The 17,783-nt window shown below is 45.7% G+C and overlaps 8 protein-coding genes across 8 annotated transcripts; 3 read left to right on the top strand and 5 right to left on the bottom strand.

The window, feature by feature from the left end:
- Window positions 1-968: 968 nt before the first annotated feature.
- PHATR_10293 (predicted protein) lies at window positions 969-1,896 on the bottom strand (the record flags this gene model as incomplete). Its single annotated transcript, XM_002186070.1, has 2 exons — window positions 969-1,143; window positions 1,205-1,896. Coding segments are annotated over 2 exons (867 nt in total), but the record flags the coding sequence as incomplete, so codon positions are not given.
- Window positions 1,897-2,829: 933 nt separating this feature from the next.
- PHATR_44003 (predicted protein) lies at window positions 2,830-4,107 on the bottom strand (the record flags this gene model as incomplete). The annotated part of the gene is made up of 2 exons (XM_002186069.1): window positions 2,830-3,731; window positions 3,817-4,107. The coding sequence occupies 2 exons, from the start codon at window positions 4,105-4,107 to the stop codon at window positions 2,958-2,960; spliced, it is 1,065 nt and encodes a 354-aa protein (XP_002186105.1). The 3' UTR covers window positions 2,830-2,957.
- Window positions 4,108-6,449: 2,342 nt separating this feature from the next.
- PHATR_4227 (predicted protein) lies at window positions 6,450-7,430 on the top strand (the record flags this gene model as incomplete). Its single annotated transcript, XM_002186356.1, has 1 exon — window positions 6,450-7,430. A coding segment is annotated over one exon (981 nt), but the record flags the coding sequence as incomplete, so codon positions are not given.
- A 225-nt stretch (window positions 7,431-7,655) lies between these two features.
- Window positions 7,656-9,147, bottom strand: PHATR_44001 (predicted protein; the record flags this gene model as incomplete). The annotated part of the gene is made up of 1 exon (XM_002186068.1): window positions 7,656-9,147. Exon 1 carries the CDS (start codon window positions 9,003-9,005, stop codon window positions 7,656-7,658), a length of 1,350 nt encoding a protein of 449 aa, XP_002186104.1. The 5' UTR covers window positions 9,006-9,147.
- A 337-nt stretch (window positions 9,148-9,484) lies between these two features.
- On the bottom strand, window positions 9,485-10,330 carry PHATR_44000 (predicted protein). Its single transcript, XM_002186067.1, has one exon. It carries the CDS (start codon window positions 10,326-10,328, stop codon window positions 9,732-9,734), a length of 597 nt encoding a protein of 198 aa, XP_002186103.1. The 5' UTR covers window positions 10,329-10,330; the 3' UTR covers window positions 9,485-9,731.
- A 353-nt stretch (window positions 10,331-10,683) lies between these two features.
- On the top strand, window positions 10,684-11,502 carry PHATR_18599 (predicted protein). Its single transcript, XM_002186355.1, has one exon. It carries the CDS (start codon window positions 10,797-10,799, stop codon window positions 11,223-11,225), a length of 429 nt encoding a protein of 142 aa, XP_002186391.1. The 5' UTR covers window positions 10,684-10,796; the 3' UTR covers window positions 11,226-11,502.
- Window positions 11,503-15,732: 4,230 nt separating this feature from the next.
- On the top strand, window positions 15,733-16,920 carry PHATR_33342 (predicted protein; the record flags this gene model as incomplete). The annotated part of the gene is made up of 2 exons (XM_002186354.1): window positions 15,733-15,904; window positions 15,977-16,920. 2 exons carry the CDS (start codon window positions 15,733-15,735, stop codon window positions 16,918-16,920), a joined length of 1,116 nt encoding a protein of 371 aa, XP_002186390.1.
- Window positions 16,921-17,098: 178 nt separating this feature from the next.
- On the bottom strand, window positions 17,099-17,474 carry PHATR_10583 (predicted protein; the record flags this gene model as incomplete). The annotated part of the gene is made up of 2 exons (XM_002186066.1): window positions 17,099-17,266; window positions 17,358-17,474. The coding sequence occupies 2 exons, from the start codon at window positions 17,472-17,474 to the stop codon at window positions 17,099-17,101; spliced, it is 285 nt and encodes a 94-aa protein (XP_002186102.1).
- Window positions 17,475-17,783: the final 309 nt, after the last annotated feature.

Genomic DNA, 17,783 nt, shown 5'->3' with positions numbered 1-17,783 from the left:
TTTTTAGATGGATAATTGTCTAGTCATGCATCATAGTTTGTAGGCGGACTGTCACTATTGTCTACTGGAGTAGATGATGCCGCGATTGACGCGACAGTGGTGAATATACTTGGTCGAAGCATCTCAGCAAACGTAGAACCTTTTTCTTCATTGGCCGATACGCCTGTTTTTACTGACGGAAGCCAATTTGAAGAGGGAGCAGGGAGCTCTAGCCTGTTGGAAGCTGAGCTAGATACAGAGTATCCCCCGGTGGTCGCGTCGCTTGTAAGCCCTATCTCGGGCTCTATGTGCTTCTTCGCTCTACTTGCACAATCCCTTTCAATTCCGCCCGTTCCATCTAAATTCGACAAAATCTCGTTTTCTGTCGGCGTGGTTATCTTCAAGCCAGACCCACCTACGCGACTTATCGCATTTTCGTTCGGGGGCTCTTTGTCCATGCCGTGACGCTCATCCGATGGATCGCCGCTGTCAACACTTCCTTCTCCTTCGTTTTCTGACCGCTCGTCTTCGCTCCAAAACATATCAGAACTGCCCTCGTCGTAACTTTCGCTTCCTTCGAAGAACTCTGGGGATAGTATACCGCTCTCCAACAAACGCCTTTTCGCCTCAGCAATGTCTGGATCATCTCCGGCAGCACCAAGAGACCGCTCTAATGCTGATGCAATTGCGCGGTCCGTTTTGTCGGTCTCACACATCGCGTCAGTAGCCGTAGTCTGAGATTCCTCGACCTCGTCTCTATTGACCTCGAGTTCTTCTTGCTCTGGAATTGTCAATGCATTCGATTTCTTTAGCTTCGCCTTTGTCGTCGGATTGGATCTAGGCGAGAAGGAAGAGACACAGTGAGATAAATCTTGATAAACGCAGGACATACTCAAAGAGAACCGTCAGGCATACTTTAAAATTAATTTGACATCTTCAAAGAAGTCACCCAAAGCAATACTGTCTCCGAAACGCCCTTGACTGTGCTTCACCCGGTATCCTTCTTCCCATTCTTCGGTTGGAAAGCAGTAGAAATGAGCTATTGAGAACAGCAACATTTCGAGACAGATTAGAAAGTTCTGGGCCGACTTGCCCCATTCGTCTGCATCTTGTCCACCGACATCTGTCGTCTGCGCCAAGATACCTAATGCGAGACCTTGCCAGCTGTTTGAAGGGAAAGGTAAGTTACAGCAATTGGCAACAGCATTCATATCGCGTGACTTACAATGTCATAAAAACGACACCTTTGATACAAAGAAATTTCGCGAAAGGCCGGCACCAAGCAAGATCTTGATCAACAGCGTGGTAGAACTTAAGGAGACCTGCAAACGCCACAAAGATTGAAACATTCTGCACAATGACAATATAGAACTGTGGCGATCGATAGTCTGTCGGACCCGTCCCTAGTCCATAATATTGCAGCTTATCAAGTACTACCATGGCTGTTGTCGTCAAGGGTCGGAAGAAAACGAACTGCAAGGCGAAAAACTGACACTGCAACAGAATTGCATCCGCCAAGGCACGATCATTCACATACGGATCGGGCCTGCAACAAGAACAGCATATTTCAAAGACTCCAAAAAGTCGAAAGGGAGGGGTCATATGATCCGCTCGTCGAGCCAGAAGATCAACGACAGCATTGCGATCACCTTTGCCCAGAACGGCAATGCAAAAGGACAGAAACTGGTAGATGATGTAAGATTCATAGCCATCTTTGATTATCGCGAGATAGCCCTCTGCAGAGTGAAATACTAGACTGAACCAAGATGTAATAGCATAGATCGGTGACATCCAAAGAATCGCCAAAATGCGACGTTGTACGTCAGGTTGGTTCATCTTTCGCAAATGGGCGGTCATGTGCCACATACTGATAAGACAGCTCAGCAAAGTGAAGGTCCCTGCGAGCTGATATACCATAAAAGAATTTTCCAAACTAAATTGGTCTTGAGTGGTGAGGACGTATTGTTCGACGTCTTTCTTCACTCGCTCCACTTGGTCTGAGATTTCTGTTTCAGCATCATCCACTGTTTTCGAGAGAGACACAAGAGTCTCGTTGAGCTGTGCAGCAATCTTTGACTGAATCACGTTCAGATCATTGGTCACTTTTTGTCTAGTTGAGGCGAGATCTGACTCTAAGTTGCCGATTTTTTGGAGAACATCCGAATTAGTGACAGACGCATTGAATCGCTCAATCACTTCCTCGTGAATTTTTATGGTTTCGTTCATTTCCTGCAGTTTCCACTGCTCATCAAGGAGAAGACTCGACAAATTGCTGATTCCATGTTGGAAGTAGAGACTAACCACCAAGACAAACATAAGGCTCATCAGAATAAGGACTCGATTGACTAGAATTCCGTTGCGCTTCGCGTCTCGAGCAATAGTTGTCTCCGTCTGGCGTTTTCGTCCGGTTGGACTGCGAAGCAGACTTGTCGTCTCATCTGTGGTCACCATGAATTCAAGCTACGCCGCGATGCAGAAATTTCAGCGATATCCCAGTGAAGACGTAATCTATGGAAAATAGGATCTATCTTTCAACAGATCTATCTTTCAACAGCCGGATTTTTTCGACGGCTCCGTGGACTTGACTGCTTATTTACGGTTTACTTTTTCATTAACGTAACTGTAATTTTCTTGCGTTGGCGGAAACGACCTAAAGATTTCTTTCACCGGCGATTCGACCGCGCGATACTGTTCCAGTCATCTACCTAACAGTAAGTCTCCAAAACAGGCGGCCGACGATCAGACTGGACAACGGAGAAAGCTGACAGCAGGTGAAAAAAAAAACTGCACTAGTAGCGCGACGTGAAATAATTTACTGTTACATTGTTAATTGTGCCAATACGTTTGCTCCTCTCCTCCTTTCAAGTAGCATACGGTGACCTACCTTGCAATCATTCTTTTTTTCATCCACCACGATGGTAATGTCAACATTTTGCTACGCCGTCGTACAGCAGCTCGCTGTGAGATTCCTGTCTATCCTAGGATACATCATACTCTCCCACCGTGATCTTTTCTACAAATTTCCCCGACTCCAGATTAAAATCAGCTCGGATAGCGACGCCAATACCAGTTCCAGAACTTGCGTAATAATACCCGCCTTCGTTAACGAACATGAGATAGACAGGCGACCCATGTGACCCGGTATACGGAATGGTCTTGCCTTTCAAATCGACAAAAAGGGGATCACCTGTTTGTATTTCATGAAAATCCCGATCTTGCAAGTCCTTGTGTACCATCACTGCTGGGAAATTGACATTTTCGGAATCACAGGGCCAAGTGATTTTCCCTGACATTTCTCCCGGTCTCCGTGCTGGTGCAGATCGAAAGCAAGGAACTTTTTTATTATCATAGGCTTGCCGCAGATTCTGTAGCAAACGAGTCCTGTCTTGATTGTGAAGCTGCAGAAATTCCAGTAGCGCCGCCACCGCTTGTTGCGTCCTTTCAACGGCATCGTGACGGAGTATTCCTTGAGGAACAGGCCCGACTTCAATAGTGAACCCGTGCCGTGCAGCCGACGATAGGTTCGGCCGAGATTCTCGTGAAGGATGAGAGTGCATTAAACATCGAGCTCCGCGAGCTTCGCCTCCACACTTCAGCAATACATAAGCGGCTGCCGCAGCCATGAGTGAGTCGCCTTCGGCAATTATAAGCGTCAGACCCATGTTGCTAGTTGTGGAATGCAAATCCACGATGACATCGGTTTTGAAACTTTGGCCCGAGCATCTCATTGATTTCGTGAGCGCGTAGGGATTCTACTGTGCGTGGTAAATTGTCGCCGTCCATGCTGCGTAACATAAGGTTATTTTCCGAAAACTGTCGATTTAAATCTTCATCCACAAATCGTTTATTTTGACGATAGGCTTCAGGGTTTGCAAGTAACGTGGATATCCGTAACGAAGGGTAAAGAGCGCTGAGGCTTTCGGCAGCCCGGTCAAGGGCCTTGATGCACCAGACCCCCGTGTACTCGTTCCCGTGCGTTCCACCGACCACCACCACATTCCGAATAGTTGACATGCTGCCCGATAGTGAAGCCGCCACTACTGGGAAGGACAACGTGAAGCAAACAAAGGAAAGCATGCTTTTAAGCGACTCGATATCAAAGCTATATCTTTGCAAGAATGATTGCATGTTGTTTCCAATTAACCGTTACTTCGCATTCACTGTAACTGTAAATGTAAGTACGGTACATTAACGGTTGACGGCCGGACTGGTACTAATATTGCATCGCGCCCAAGATATTTATGGTAGGAGAAGTGTTGTAGGCTACGTTTGTGATGTGCTGCGCTGAGCATCTGCACTAAGCTGCTCCGTTTCTGTAACCTAGAGTATAGTCTTTTCGAACGAAGAGTGTTCTCGCTGCGACTCATTCTCCTCCAAGAAAAAATTCTTCATCCATGTACTGTGTAAATAAGCCTCACGCTTTCGAAACAAATTGGAACAAATCCTACTACAGCTCATAGATATCCTTTTCTTTGCTGTTTTGTTAGAGTTGTAAAAATTTCTCCAGTTTGCATTAGCTACCACTCAAGAATTGTATGTCATGTGTTTGATATTTTCGTTAGTTCTCTTTTGAACAAAAATGATTGCAGTAATTTGAGGCCCTCTTGTTTGCTGCTTTGTTGAACCAAGAAAGGTTCTCCCAGTTAGTTGCGACTCAGGAATTGTTTGTCGTCTTCTTCGGTTTCCGCAGTTCCCTTGAGTATAGCTGCGTAAAATAGATAGGCCCCGAGTGGAAGTCCCACGACAGCAATACCGGCAGTGACAGCATGGGGCAACTGCGAATTTTCACCAAACAATTCAAAGAGGGATCCTGTCGAAGCGATTGCCAAGACCATTGAAGACGACAGCAAAATTGGGGACGGTAAATCAATTGGATATTTTGTGCCTTTTTCCTCTATTGTGGGTTGGCTATCCGCAGCAGTCGAAGGCCTCGTGTTTTCTACTTCTTTCTCTCTGTCCTCGTGAGAAGCAGATTCGGGGTTGACCATGAAGTGCCGGTGACTTCGTTCAAAACAGTGCGTTGTTTGACATATCCTCTCTTGCGGTATGAACGCCTTTGAGCCGCAGCTTGACAAGAAAGCCACTGTTTGGCCAATTACGGCGAACACGCATATGCTCCTAATAGAGATTGTCATTAGTAGTTGAACGGGGGTAATCCAACTTGATATTGAATCAAATATGTTTCACAATTGAAAAGAGGAACAGGAGTCTGCTTGACAAATAAATATCAAAGGAGATGTTGCAACACGTTCTTTTTTGGTCGGATGACATCGCGCTGAATCGGGTCGAGTCTGAGGGTTTGGCCAAAGTAGGGGCCGCATACTGTAGCAACGTAGATTGTTACGTGACTCTGAAGTCTCGAGAGCAGCAGCGGTGGTATAGTGGTGCATGGGAACCCTATTGTGTCTGCTTTTGAAGCACATGTATCGAACAAATGAAGCACATTCAAAATGTTTGCTTCTTGGCAATAATTGTGTTTTTTTTTCAGTATAATACAGCGATAGTTTCAAAAATGTAAAATAGCATTTCTTGGCGCGAAGTGCTACCAACGGAAAAACCTGCTTTTCTTGATCTGCAGCACGAACCCCCTCTCGGAAAGGAAACGATGTGGTCGACAATCGTTGCGGCACAACCCTCGACTGTGTGGAGGAATTACTCGTGTGGAGGAATTACTCTTGTGTATTCCGTCGAGAGACCCCTCAACGAGCATAAAGGCAACAACTTCATCATGAGCGAAACGAAAAGTGCGCAAGGAAGTAGAATTCAGCAGGAAATCGAAGATCTTCGGACCAAAAAGCTGGCAAGAAATCAACGAGACAAATTAAAAGACAGTAAGCTTTGTTCGTAGTGACTGTGCCTGCTGAGGAGGTGCATGGGAGTACTATTGTTGTTTGTGTTACGCATGTCCTGGCTTGTTGGAGACATATTCCTGAGTCTCTTATCAATGATTTCTCACTTGAACACGTCCTTTTACAGTGGTGCACTCTCCACTAACCACCCCAGAAGAGGCACAGTTATTCCTTGCGTCCATGCGCGGCAAGAGTCATCAAAGAGAAAGCCTTCACAATCCCCCGTCCCACCTTTCCTCGGACGGCATGGACGCATGGTACCTTCAGCAGAAGCAAAGAGAGCGAGAACTTCGCGAGCGTCGTAAGGAAGCTGAGCAACTGCTCCGAGGGTATCGTGGTTCGTACGATGGTTGCGGTCTTCCGCGAACGCCGTACACGCCCGACGATGAAGCTTTTCCCGGTCCTGCAGGATCGGCGGTGCGACGTGATTCGCATCCGGCGCAGCCCCACGGTTTTGCCAAATTGAATTTGGGGTACGAGTTGGAGCAAGAAGGATTAGCTCAAGACTTGGAAGAAGAGAAGAAAGACGAAGAAGCAAAGGATTCCCTTCGCAGGAAAAACAGACTTTCCACTGGCACGAAGGGGACCAGCCAATCCCCCAGTGAGTCAGAAGAGCAGGAAACCGTTTGGCGGGATCTCATTAGTTCCGCGCCCGACGCCAAGTTTCCACCCGCAGCGGGACGTTACCATCTCTATTGTTCCTATGCGTGCCCCGGCTCTCATCGTGCCCTTATAATGCGTACCTTGAAAGGCCTTGAGGATGTCGTTTCGGTTACATACGTCCATCCAACCTGGAGACTTACAAATCCGGATAACCCCAATGATAAACATCGAGGATGGGTATTTGGTGACCCTCTTGGACAGCCTTTCTCTAATACAATCAACCGCGGTGGACCATTCCCTCCCGCATACACCGGGAACAAACCTGATCCCCACTTTGACGCCTTCAGCATTCGCGAAATCTATGAAGTTGCACACGACACCAGTGGTAAATACACTATCCCGCTACTATGGGATTCAAGACTTAACACCATCGTGAACAACGAATCCTCCGACATCGCCTACATGTTCAACTCCTGTTTCAATGCTTTCGCTGCTAACGGCGATCTAGATCTCTACACTGAGGATAACGAAGAAGGCATGGCAAAGTTGAACGAGGTCAACGAATGGCTGAGCCCGCTAATGATAAATGGTGTCTATCGCTGCGGATTTGCGAAAAACCAGCGCGCCTACGACACGGCAATAGACGAGCTCTGTAAGGCATTCGACCACGCCGATGACATTCTGCAGAACCAAAGGTACTTGACAGGAAACACACTTACAGATGCTGACATCCGTCTATTTGTTACTTTGTTGCGATTCGATGAAGTCTATGCAATTTACTTTCGAGCGAACGCGCGATTGGTAATGCTGACACCGTCGCTTTTGAGTTTCTGTCGCGAGATCTACCAAATGACCGGTGTTGCCGCTACTTGCGACATGGAGCAGATTAAAGCTCATTTCTTTGGATCTCATCCGGAATGGAATAACTATTCTGTAGTCCCTCGCGGTCTGGGCTTCATGGAGCTGTTGGACATGCCTCATGACCGAGAGAAGCTTTCTCAAGGACTCAAGGAGCGGACACAGGGAAAGGTAAAGGTGCGACATACCTCTTCACCGCACAATCATTGACGAAAGTATTTGTGCTTTCTTGCTGTAGAAACGCGAGAAATTGTTATAAATATTCTTTAAACTGTGTAGCCGAGTTTCTGGCCAGGTAGCGATGCCCTTAATCCAGCCAGATGCAGAGATAAACGTTCTGATACAAGCAGCAGCGCCATCTACATCTTAGCTATCGATGCTGGATATTCGGAAATGAGCCTTATATCTCCAAAGAATCTCCTGATTGATCCATTTATTTTCAGTATCGGATATGGGGTCATACAGAAGATCATTCATCCACAAGGTGCCCCGTCGTGCTATTTCCTGAGCTTCTTTTGGGTGATCCAAAATCCATTCCATTTTCCTTTCAACATCATTTAGGCTCTCTTCTAATGGAACGTAGTGTACCCACGGGACCAAAAAATCTTCCATTGCCCACGAGGAAAACTTGGGACGCGGCATCATGACAACTGAATTCGACAGCAATCCCCATTTCAAGCCCGAAGAGACATCATTCCCTTCGAGCATAATTAGCGCTTTGTATTGGAGCAGGTCGTCCATTTTTCGTCGATCACCAACTACTCTAACCCCAGCAACAACATCCGGTACGCGGCCGAACGTTTTGGTCAATTTGGCATCAACGAGCTCTGAGCTGTTGTGCATTAGTACTAGACGACAACGTGGAAGCTCGAGGCATTTGTCAACATCCAGGGAAAACTGATTCATTTGCAGCGACCCTTGATTCGCATCGTGGTCGTTCAAGTTTCCGTAAAATACGGCCATATCAGTTTTGTTTTCCCAAGGAATGTCAAACTTAGAAACCGCAGCAAGCCTTGCATAATGACGTTGCGAATTCAAATTCCAAATTATTGGTTGTAAGCGCCTGTCTAGAAACGATGGCGCCACCCTTGGCCTTCCGCGATAGCATTTCTGAGAAGTCAAGGCGTACAGTTCCTGCAAGCTCATTGCATTCCGATATTTTTTCAAAACTGGAATGTCGACTTTGTCTTGTTTCAATGAGTAGTCCAGGTCTCCAAATTGCATCAAGATTGGAATGTCAAGCTCAACTGTAGCATTCAGTAAAGTATCTCGCGCATCCCGACAGTAGAAACGTAAATTATTGGTGGGTGAATAAGTGCAATTGATGATTGGTTTGGCAGCAGCGTAGAAGACGGTGTCTGTTTCGACCGCACTCGAAGCAGCGATCGAACTTGTCCCCAACTCGTACCAAGTTGGCTTGGCCACCCATGTGCCGTCTCGGGACCATTTAGAAACCCTCACCCCGGTAGTCGAGTCGCAGGGTGGTGCATACCAGTTCGACATATAGTGCTTTACACGCTGCTCAACCGAGGGAAACCGAGATAGCCGCCAGCCTCGGTCGTCCGTCCACCACGGATAATCCGCGTCAGGTTCGTTGGCTTCTAATCTCGAAAGATAGATCCATTCACGGATTCGGAGATGAATGGAAAGTATTACAGTAAAAGCAGATATTTTCCTGATCCACCATGGAAGTCGACGGTTGGCAATGGACAGCATCTTGATCTTCCTACGCACTCATCGCAAAACGGCTACCACCCGATTCTTGTGTCAAGTGGTAATTGTTGAGTGGTCAGCAGTAAGGTGCCTTGCATTCGACGTCGTCGGATCGGTAGATACAATAGTCACGATCACGTATACGGTTAATGTATGTTGGCTTGTGCGACTTTCGTGGTGCCACGCAAATTGATCACACCGACAACTTGACCCCTTTCCGGAGCAAATGAACCCAATAAATAGTACATGCGCCCAATAAATTATGGAACAGTAAATCGATGAGTCTAACTATAAATTCTCTCGATTGCAGCTCCTTCCCCGGCGGCCAAGTATTCGTCATCTAACATGAGATGGAAATGTAGAGCCACTTACAGGTACTACAAAGTGTCTACCTTATTGTGAATCTACAATCACAAGGCCTCCACAGTTAATTAGAAGCCGGATACTCTGACTATATGATTCCTAGCTGGTTGACGCCCTATTACTAAAAGCTAACTTCACCGTTTCTAGAGCTATCTCACAAAGATGAAAGGCTTTCTAACGTAGTCCATTCCGGATAAGTAGAATCTGCTCGCACGAAAGAGGCCGCTATCATCAAGAAAGTATTTGTAGTCGGAAATTAGTAGTAGGGCAAAACCTGACTGACGCTCTTTGCTGGGATCGGTACATTTTCTTGCTACTGATTGTTTTCACTCTTGAGATCACATCCCAACTCACATACGGTTCTTGTCATTTTCCATCTTGTTTGATGGTCAAAGCCACAATGGTTTGTGCTTTGATGCGATTATCTTTGTCGAACTCGAATGAATCTGTTCCATGAATGACGTCACGCGAATCCATATTTGCTGTCCAGAAGACTTGCGCATGATTCCGATTGACGGATATGTGGTGTAAGTCCACGTCTTTGGCAAGTCCTGTAATCCGATTTAACATTCGTCGGGCCCCTTGTTCGCCATGATAGGTTGTAGGGATGTTATCCAAAACTTCGTAAATTACAGATTCGTCACTGTAATCTTTCAAAACCATGTCGATCGATCGTCTCGAGAATTCATCCAAATAGTGCTTTTTCAGTATTTTCATTTGAGCTTCGTTGTCGCTCTGATCAATTAACGGGTGAAACGTATCATTAAATAGATCTCCAGTTGAAGGTTGCATCATGTTGAGCATGTCGGAGATCGACAGAGATTGACTTCGTATAGCTAGACCGGCTCGATAAAGAGCTACACCAGGTGGAGCGCAGAGTTTTTTTCCTAGCGCCATGTCAAGGTCGGGGTCACTCGAGACTGTGTGTCCGATTAGAAAAGGCGCGTAGCACTGTCCTGTCATGGTGACCTTCAACGCTATTTTTGACAACAAGGGAGTCCGACGAGAAACGCTTCTGAAATTTGACTGTCAGTGACTGTGACTGTGACAACAGAAATGCGAACCATCTTTTTTGCGTCAAATGGAAGCAACTACTAACTGTAATTTAACTTTAAAATACTTTACTTTGGTCCCGTGACGATCTGGTTCATGAAACCAAAATGACAAATTGGTAGGTAGTGAGTGAACCTGACAGTCAGTCCCTTGCAAATTTACGCGGAGCTTCGGCACGTCCAGGGCCAAATTTCATTTCAGTGTCAGTCAATTGCATAGCGTAGTCCTTTACGGTAATTAATGTTATGTAAAATTATCCATCAAGCCTTCGAAACAAATTCGTTGACAATAAAACGGCTTGTCTTCGACACTGAAATAAGCAACGCGTCTTATGCTATTGGCAAACCTTCAAAGTGAGAAAAGAGGAAAACACGAAAAATGGCGTATTTGCTGCCACATTTGAACTCAGGCTGGGAGGTAGACCAAGCCATCGTCACAGAAGAAGATCGAGTTGTTGTTGTTCGATTCGGTCGAGACCAGGACCCCGTTTGCATGGTTCAAGATGAGGTTCTTGCTAGTATTGCTGAGAAAGTTAAGAATTTTGCCGTCATCTATGTTGTCGATATCGATGAGGTGCCCGATTTCAATGGTATGTACGAACTGTACGACGCCTGCACTACAATGTTTTTCTACCGAAATAAACATGTAATGGTAGACCTGGGGACGGGAGATAATAACAAGATCAACTGGGCGTTGACTGACAAGCAAGAGTTCATTGATATCATCGAAATTGTGTATCGTGGTGCTCGAAAAGGGAGAGGACTTGTGATATCGCCAAAGGACTATTCGACGAAATACCGGTATTAGAGCTTCAGCGATACCTAGAACGAATATACTGTACTGGTTAGATAAGAGAACCATAACTTTAATGAAAGACAAAGATGAGTGAATAGATGATGAGGATGCCTAATGGCTACAGTAATGCGAGTAAGCCTCAACAGAGAGGTGAAAAGTGCACGCGCAATAACAAAAATGAAATTAGTAATTCTCAGATAAGCGCGGGAGAGACGGAGTTGCGACTTTTCGCAGCGTCGGTCCAAAATCTATTTGCTTCATTCGTACACAGCCGAAAAGACGTTCAGGTAAGACCTCATCGTCGCCTCCTTCAAAAACAAAACCCATGTCGACGACCAGAGTTTTTGCGTATCCAAGACTGAGGCGAATTACACCGGTAGCTACCTGGCTGCTACCACAATCGAGCACAATCTCGAACGATCGTTCAGTCTTTACGTAGAACTGACGAAGCTTTTTACCCATAATTGCAGGTGTACTTCCAACTGCCTTTCGGACAATGAAGTTGCCATGAACAATCTGAGGAATCAGCTTGAAGGTTCTATCACGAAATTCATCACATTCTCCAAAGAAAAACTTATTGCAAAGTTTCGACGACGGCGTGCCACTGGTTCCATCGATTGCGCTCATATTATCGACTGCGTAGTAGAATACGCCGTGATAAAAGGGGGGTCCTGGTAGCACAATATTCATCACGAAAATAAACGGTGGCAAGTCGCTCTCCTGCCCTTTGTCAGTCAGCAAGCTCTCCTTCTTCAAAGCCCATTGCAGCCTCTCTTTGGGGTGAGTCGTCATGCCCGAGAAAATAGGTTGGTCAACTGCCACGACATCCACCGCTACCAGACGCCCAATGCTTGGGCCTGCGTTGATCTTCTTCTTGTCTTGCAAATAGTTTTTGCCACGGACACGAAATGAGTTTGAGTCCGGCTCAGCCCATTGATTGCTCTCGAGCGGACTAGGGTTGACAGTAAAGCCAGTCGAGGATGTCATGACTTCCTCTACTCTAAGAGACTCACGTCCTACATAGGAGAAGTCGTAGTTCAGTGGGTCTTCTTCCATTGAGAAAGACTGTCTGAGGGCATCATTTGCAAAACTAGAGGATGACGTCGGGACATATTTGGTTTCATGGTCGACAGCCACGAATCTTTCTTGATCAATAGCATCCCTGATATCCAACAATTGAAATAAGGCTCCGAAGCCGAACGCATCTCCATATGCTTGACTACAAAGCAATGGCAACGGAGTAACTGGTATCCATCCTTTCGGATCAACCTGAGCGACAGCAGTCATGAGACACTCCTGCGGTACTTTTCCTGCGTCTGCTCGACGACGACCTAGCTTCTTGTGCGGGGATATTGTATAGACCTGATGAAGCCCCCCTCTAACATACCCGGCTGTAGGAGGACAATCGGCATGCTCCAAAGATTCAAGACAAACGTTATAACTTCCATCTTCTTCGAGACGCCAGTAACGGTACAAAACGAAGTCGCGAGGCGATGTCCAGGAAGGAAAAAGATAGAGGGGACGACACATTAGATGTATAACATCTGTGTGATCGTCGATGTTTTCAACCACTCTAAAGGAAGCTCGCTGCCCAGAATTTGGAGAGAATTCTGGAGCACCATCAACGATTCGTCCGCAAGTCATCAGACAAAGGAAAGCGTCCAAAGGCGTAGCTGACAGAACCATATGAGATTTAAGCGGAGGGCATGGACGGCCGTCCACACTGAGGTCTGTGGCAAATTGTCTACTCATCTCTCTCCTTTGATGCGTAAGGCTGTTACGTTCCTCTCTAAAAATGCGAAGTCCTTGCAAGCTCGAGCCAAGGAACAACGCCCATCCTCCGTCTACCGGAGTCCAAATTGAATCTCTTTCAATCAAAACAGCTCTATTAGAGCTTCCATGATCAGTTCCTTTCAGCTCAGCTAGCGAGTCCATGCTTCTTGTACCACCAGGAAAGACGGCCGTGCGAGTTTTCCGGCCGTCAGAGACAAACAGTTGACCCCATGTACTCTTTTGAAGTGAGGTGGATTCAAGGGATGCATCTAGGTAGGCCTTCCACCGCCTTGCTCTGTTGTAGTCAGAACAGGCAATCGTAATCTCACCTTTCTTTTTTTTCCCCCAAGAAAGATCCGCGACGGCGCCACCTCCTCCTGCAGCAGCTCCGAAGCTTAGAGCTACAAGGCCTGCGACAAGACTGATGCCTGCAGTAAAAATAGTAACACCAATGGCCGCACCGGTCGCAGCTGCAATTTTTGTCCCGCTGACGACCTTTTGTTTAGCCCTTTTTTGAGAGATCTTTCGAGCAGTAAAATATTCGGCGCGCAGCATTTCTTGCTCTTCGTTTTGCTCGTCTTGGTAATGATTGCGCTTTGGCATATGATCAGCTACCGGTACAGCCACCAAACCAGACCCTTCGGTGTCGTTGATTGTCACTTTTCTGTTCACTTCGACTAACTGAGGAATACGAGGTAGAGTTTCGTTTCCTTCGTCTTTGTCTACTGTTTGAATATGCAGTGGGCGCCGCGTACCCAACGTAAGGCTTTCACCATCGACGCTACATCCGTGCTCCGCTTTCCCGGGCTTTAAACTTCTTGTAGTTTGGGCCGAAAGAGAACCCGAAGATTGTCTCAGGGCCTCAGTCGGAAGCTGTGAAATTGGCGCTTGCGATTGAATTTCGTTTGTCTTCTGGATAGATTGTGAGAATCCGTCTGAAAAAGAAGAGTTGTCATCCGAGAACTGCGACTCCTCCATAATAGCAGATTCATCTGAGCTATTAGACCAAGTAATTCTGATGCAGTACACCAGCTTTTTATGATGCTTTTCGACAAATAGCTCGCTCACGTCGCAATCATTCAATTTGTTAATGGCGTAGGATCCCTTTGGACGACGATCTTCTTTTCTATGAAAGTATAACAACCTGTTTTCTGAATCGAAAATAAAATACCGTTTGTGCCAAAACTGACGTGCGCGAGATCCTTTTTTCAATAGATAGTCTTCCGCCAGCCAAATGAGAAATTGTGGTCAGAATGAGACAATGCCAGATACGAAGTAGAAATGCATCGATCCCCGCGTAGCAGCATACCTTCTATTAAAATATCAGAAGCCTTCCGAGCATAACGTTGTTCATTTTGAAGCATTATCGAAAAGCAACCCAAAATCTTATGGTGAAGTAGAAGTTGCTGATTTTCAGCTCCAATTTCTTTTGGTAGAGCTTACTGGTATGTGCGGCCAAAGCAACCTACTCGTAAGTAGAGATACACACCGGAGGAGTATGCTTTATGATTTAGACGTGACAGAAGCTATGCATTGTCTGGTCATCCGATTTAGCCAACTCCCCCAACGCGATTTGGAACATTGTTGTCACGGAGGTAGTATGGAACGCGTAGACACATATGGAAACACGGGATTCACGCGAATTACATGTGCTTTACTGTTAATTTTCTCATCACGTCAAACTGCTTTGTCGTATTTTAAGAAGTGGAGATTCCCTATTCGGTCTTCATCCAGGCCGCAATTCTCTTATTCCGGCCAAATCCCAGATTTGGCCAGAAAAAAAATGTTGTTTGAGCGTGAGGTACCCTTTTAACTGTAAGCAACAAAACCGATTAACAGTAAGATGCGATACTGTATACATTTCCTCGATAACTAGTAATATAATTCTTATGTACTGTCATCAAAGTTTGAAGGTAAAGATCAATATGTCCGATCCATTTCTCGCCTATTGGTTCAGTCAAACCTTTTCACCTTAGATCTTAATTGGTTTTGTTACTTCCAGTTAAAAGATACGTCTCTATCAATGTCAAGACATATTCCTTAGAGAATCTGGGATTTGACCGGAATAAGGATATTGCGGCCTGGACAAGGACCGGATAGGGAATTTCCTCTTTTATGTTTTGAAGTGGTGTCGCATTTCATAGCCCGAAAACGGTGGCTGCTGCCGAGCGGGATTTTTTCTACCGGGTTGTCCTGCTGTCACCAAAATATCTATTTCGAGACAACGGGTATTTACGTTGACAGTGAATGGTTCATACCAATCTGAGTCAAGTTCCCCTAACATATAAGCAAATAAAGGTTCAATCTGAACCATAAATTAGAAAATCGTTGGATAGTCGAAAAGCGGGGCAGGTCTGGAGTGGAATTTGCAGTACTGGCTATGATATGTTTTACATTCACGCAATGAAACTTCATGCTAGACTGTGAGGGAAACTGACGGCGAGTAGGTCTCGTCATACCGCGAATCGGCGAACATCATCGGAGCCGATCTTCAAACCATTTTGGATTTGTGTGTCTTACACGACACAGTGTATATTGTCGATTTTGGCCTGCCCCTCTACTCTAGATCATTTCGGGGTACGTCACCAAGAATTCTTTGGAAAGCCCACCAAAAACGATTTTTGCCGACAGATCCTAATGAAAAGAAAAACTCCATCAGTAAGCGCGGCTTATGCCAAGACATAAAATCCTTCTCGAGAAACGCAAACTCATGCGAATTACAAGTAAGCTCACCGTATTGCTCAATATGTCCAAAACTGCTTCCCCCATTTTGACAGCAAGTCTTCCTCGCAACAGCGCTTCCGACGCATCGAAACCGGTCACCAACACCTTTTTTGCTCAAACCGCTCTCGATGAGAGCGGTGATAAAGGAGAGTTCAAACGTGTGGATGCTTCATGGAGAAATTGGGTCAAGAAAGGTATGTTTACTTTCCTTCGTAACGAGAAGCTAACGAAACTTGCTCACCAATAATTTCTTTTCCTGGTCTTAGAACCTGATGCACAGTTTCCAGCCGAAAAGGATAGATATCACTTATTCGTTGCGTACGCTTGTCCCTGGGCCCACCGTACATTGATGACGCGAGCCGTCAAAGGTCTTGATGATACAATCGCCGCTACCGTCGTCCACCCAATTTGGCAGAAAACAAAGCCTGACCAAGACGAGCATTCGGGTTGGGTATTTGGAAACGCCGAGGGAGAAATGCTGACGAATACTGAAGGTAACGGTGGTCCTTTCCCTTCAATCTTCCCACACAACGAACCGGAACCATTCTTTGGATCTCAAAGTATTCGCGAGCTGTACGAAAAGGCTGGCGATACCGATGGGAAGTACAGCGTTCCAATTCTCTGGGACAAGAAAAGGAACACGATTGTCAGTAACGAATCCTCCGAGATCATCCGAATGCTCAACTCGGAGTTCAATGACTTTGCAAAAAACCCTGATCTAGACCTTTACCCTATTGAGATGCATGTCGCCATAGACAAAGTGAACAGTTGGGTCTATCCAACGATTAACAATGGAGTTTACCGGTGCGGCTTTGCCAAATCCCAGGAAGCATATGATACAGCGATCACTGAGCTGACGGAATCGTTTGATCGGATAGCGGATATTCTACAGAAGCAGCGCTTTATTGCAGGAAACAAATTCTCAGAGGCTGATATTCGTCTTTTTGTTACCCTTGTGCGGTTTGATGAGGTTTACACGGTCTATTTCAAAACAAACACGCGCTCTGTGGCCCACACTCCGTCTATTTTGAACTACTGCCGTGAAATTTACCAGATGCCGGGAGTGAAAGACACTGTGAACATGGAACAGATTAAGGCCCACTACTATTGCTCACACCCCATTCTTAATCATTTCTCAATTGTTCCTCGCGGGCCCGATTTTGTGGATTTGTTGGAACAGCCCCACAATCGCAATAATAGTTTAAACTAGAGTAAGTGTCAAAACTCACTCAATAGTAAAGAATTCATGTTTTGCTGTGCTCTGTCGCGCAAGAAGCTAGGAAAAGCAATGTGCATGAAAGACAATTTGAGCCTCTGACTGTGAATACAAATTAACGGTAAACCGAATTTTACCGACACTACCAATGCTACGACTCAATCTTTGAGTCCTACGTTTCCGAGGCCATTGAACCATCTGGACCTGATCCCCCAGGAACTAAAAGAGCGATCTGGTTGCCATTCAATAGTATTTCGCAACTCAACTCATTCCTGACAACCTTAGATTTATCGTGGGGATCTGGTGAAAATTCAACTGCATTATCGAGCACCAAATTGACCTACAGATTTGGAATTCAAAGAATGTTCTAAGAATGAGCGCGATTCGCTAGAACAGCCAATCCGACATGATTTGTTTTGGTAACAACTTACGTAGTCATCAAATCCTTGCAGAGTGCCTACGACTTCCTTCGTCCCTCTCATCAACACCCAGATTTTTGATCCAATGGCTTTGTCGATTAGTTCAAGTGGGAGAATCCGGGTAGTCATAGTATAAAGCTTCTATTGAGAGTTGCAGCTTACAAATTTACGGAAGGTTAAGTAGCAGAAGCGATGATCGAAGCTGTTGTTTCTCATCTCCTTCAGAGGGTTCCAACTGTCTGTCTGTGAAACCGACTGAAACAGTGAAATTTACAACTGTTTGACTGTGAACGGCGCTGGACCGTACGTACGTTGTAGACACACCCTAGCGTTGCTAACATGCAGGGTATCTTCCTGGTTCGAGATTTGATTCATCATCAGCACACTACACTTCTTAAAATGTTTAGATCTATATAAACCAAAAGTTATCTTTCCTTG

Source organism: Phaeodactylum tricornutum, chromosome 3 (assembly GCF_000150955.2).
Source record: "Phaeodactylum tricornutum CCAP 1055/1 chromosome 3, complete sequence".
In the NCBI taxonomy this organism is placed as follows: Eukaryota; Bacillariophyta; class Bacillariophyceae; order Surirellales; family Neidiaceae; genus Phaeodactylum; species Phaeodactylum tricornutum.
The sequence above is the reverse complement of the archived record's forward strand: the minus strand, read 5'-3'. Positions and strand labels throughout refer to the sequence as shown.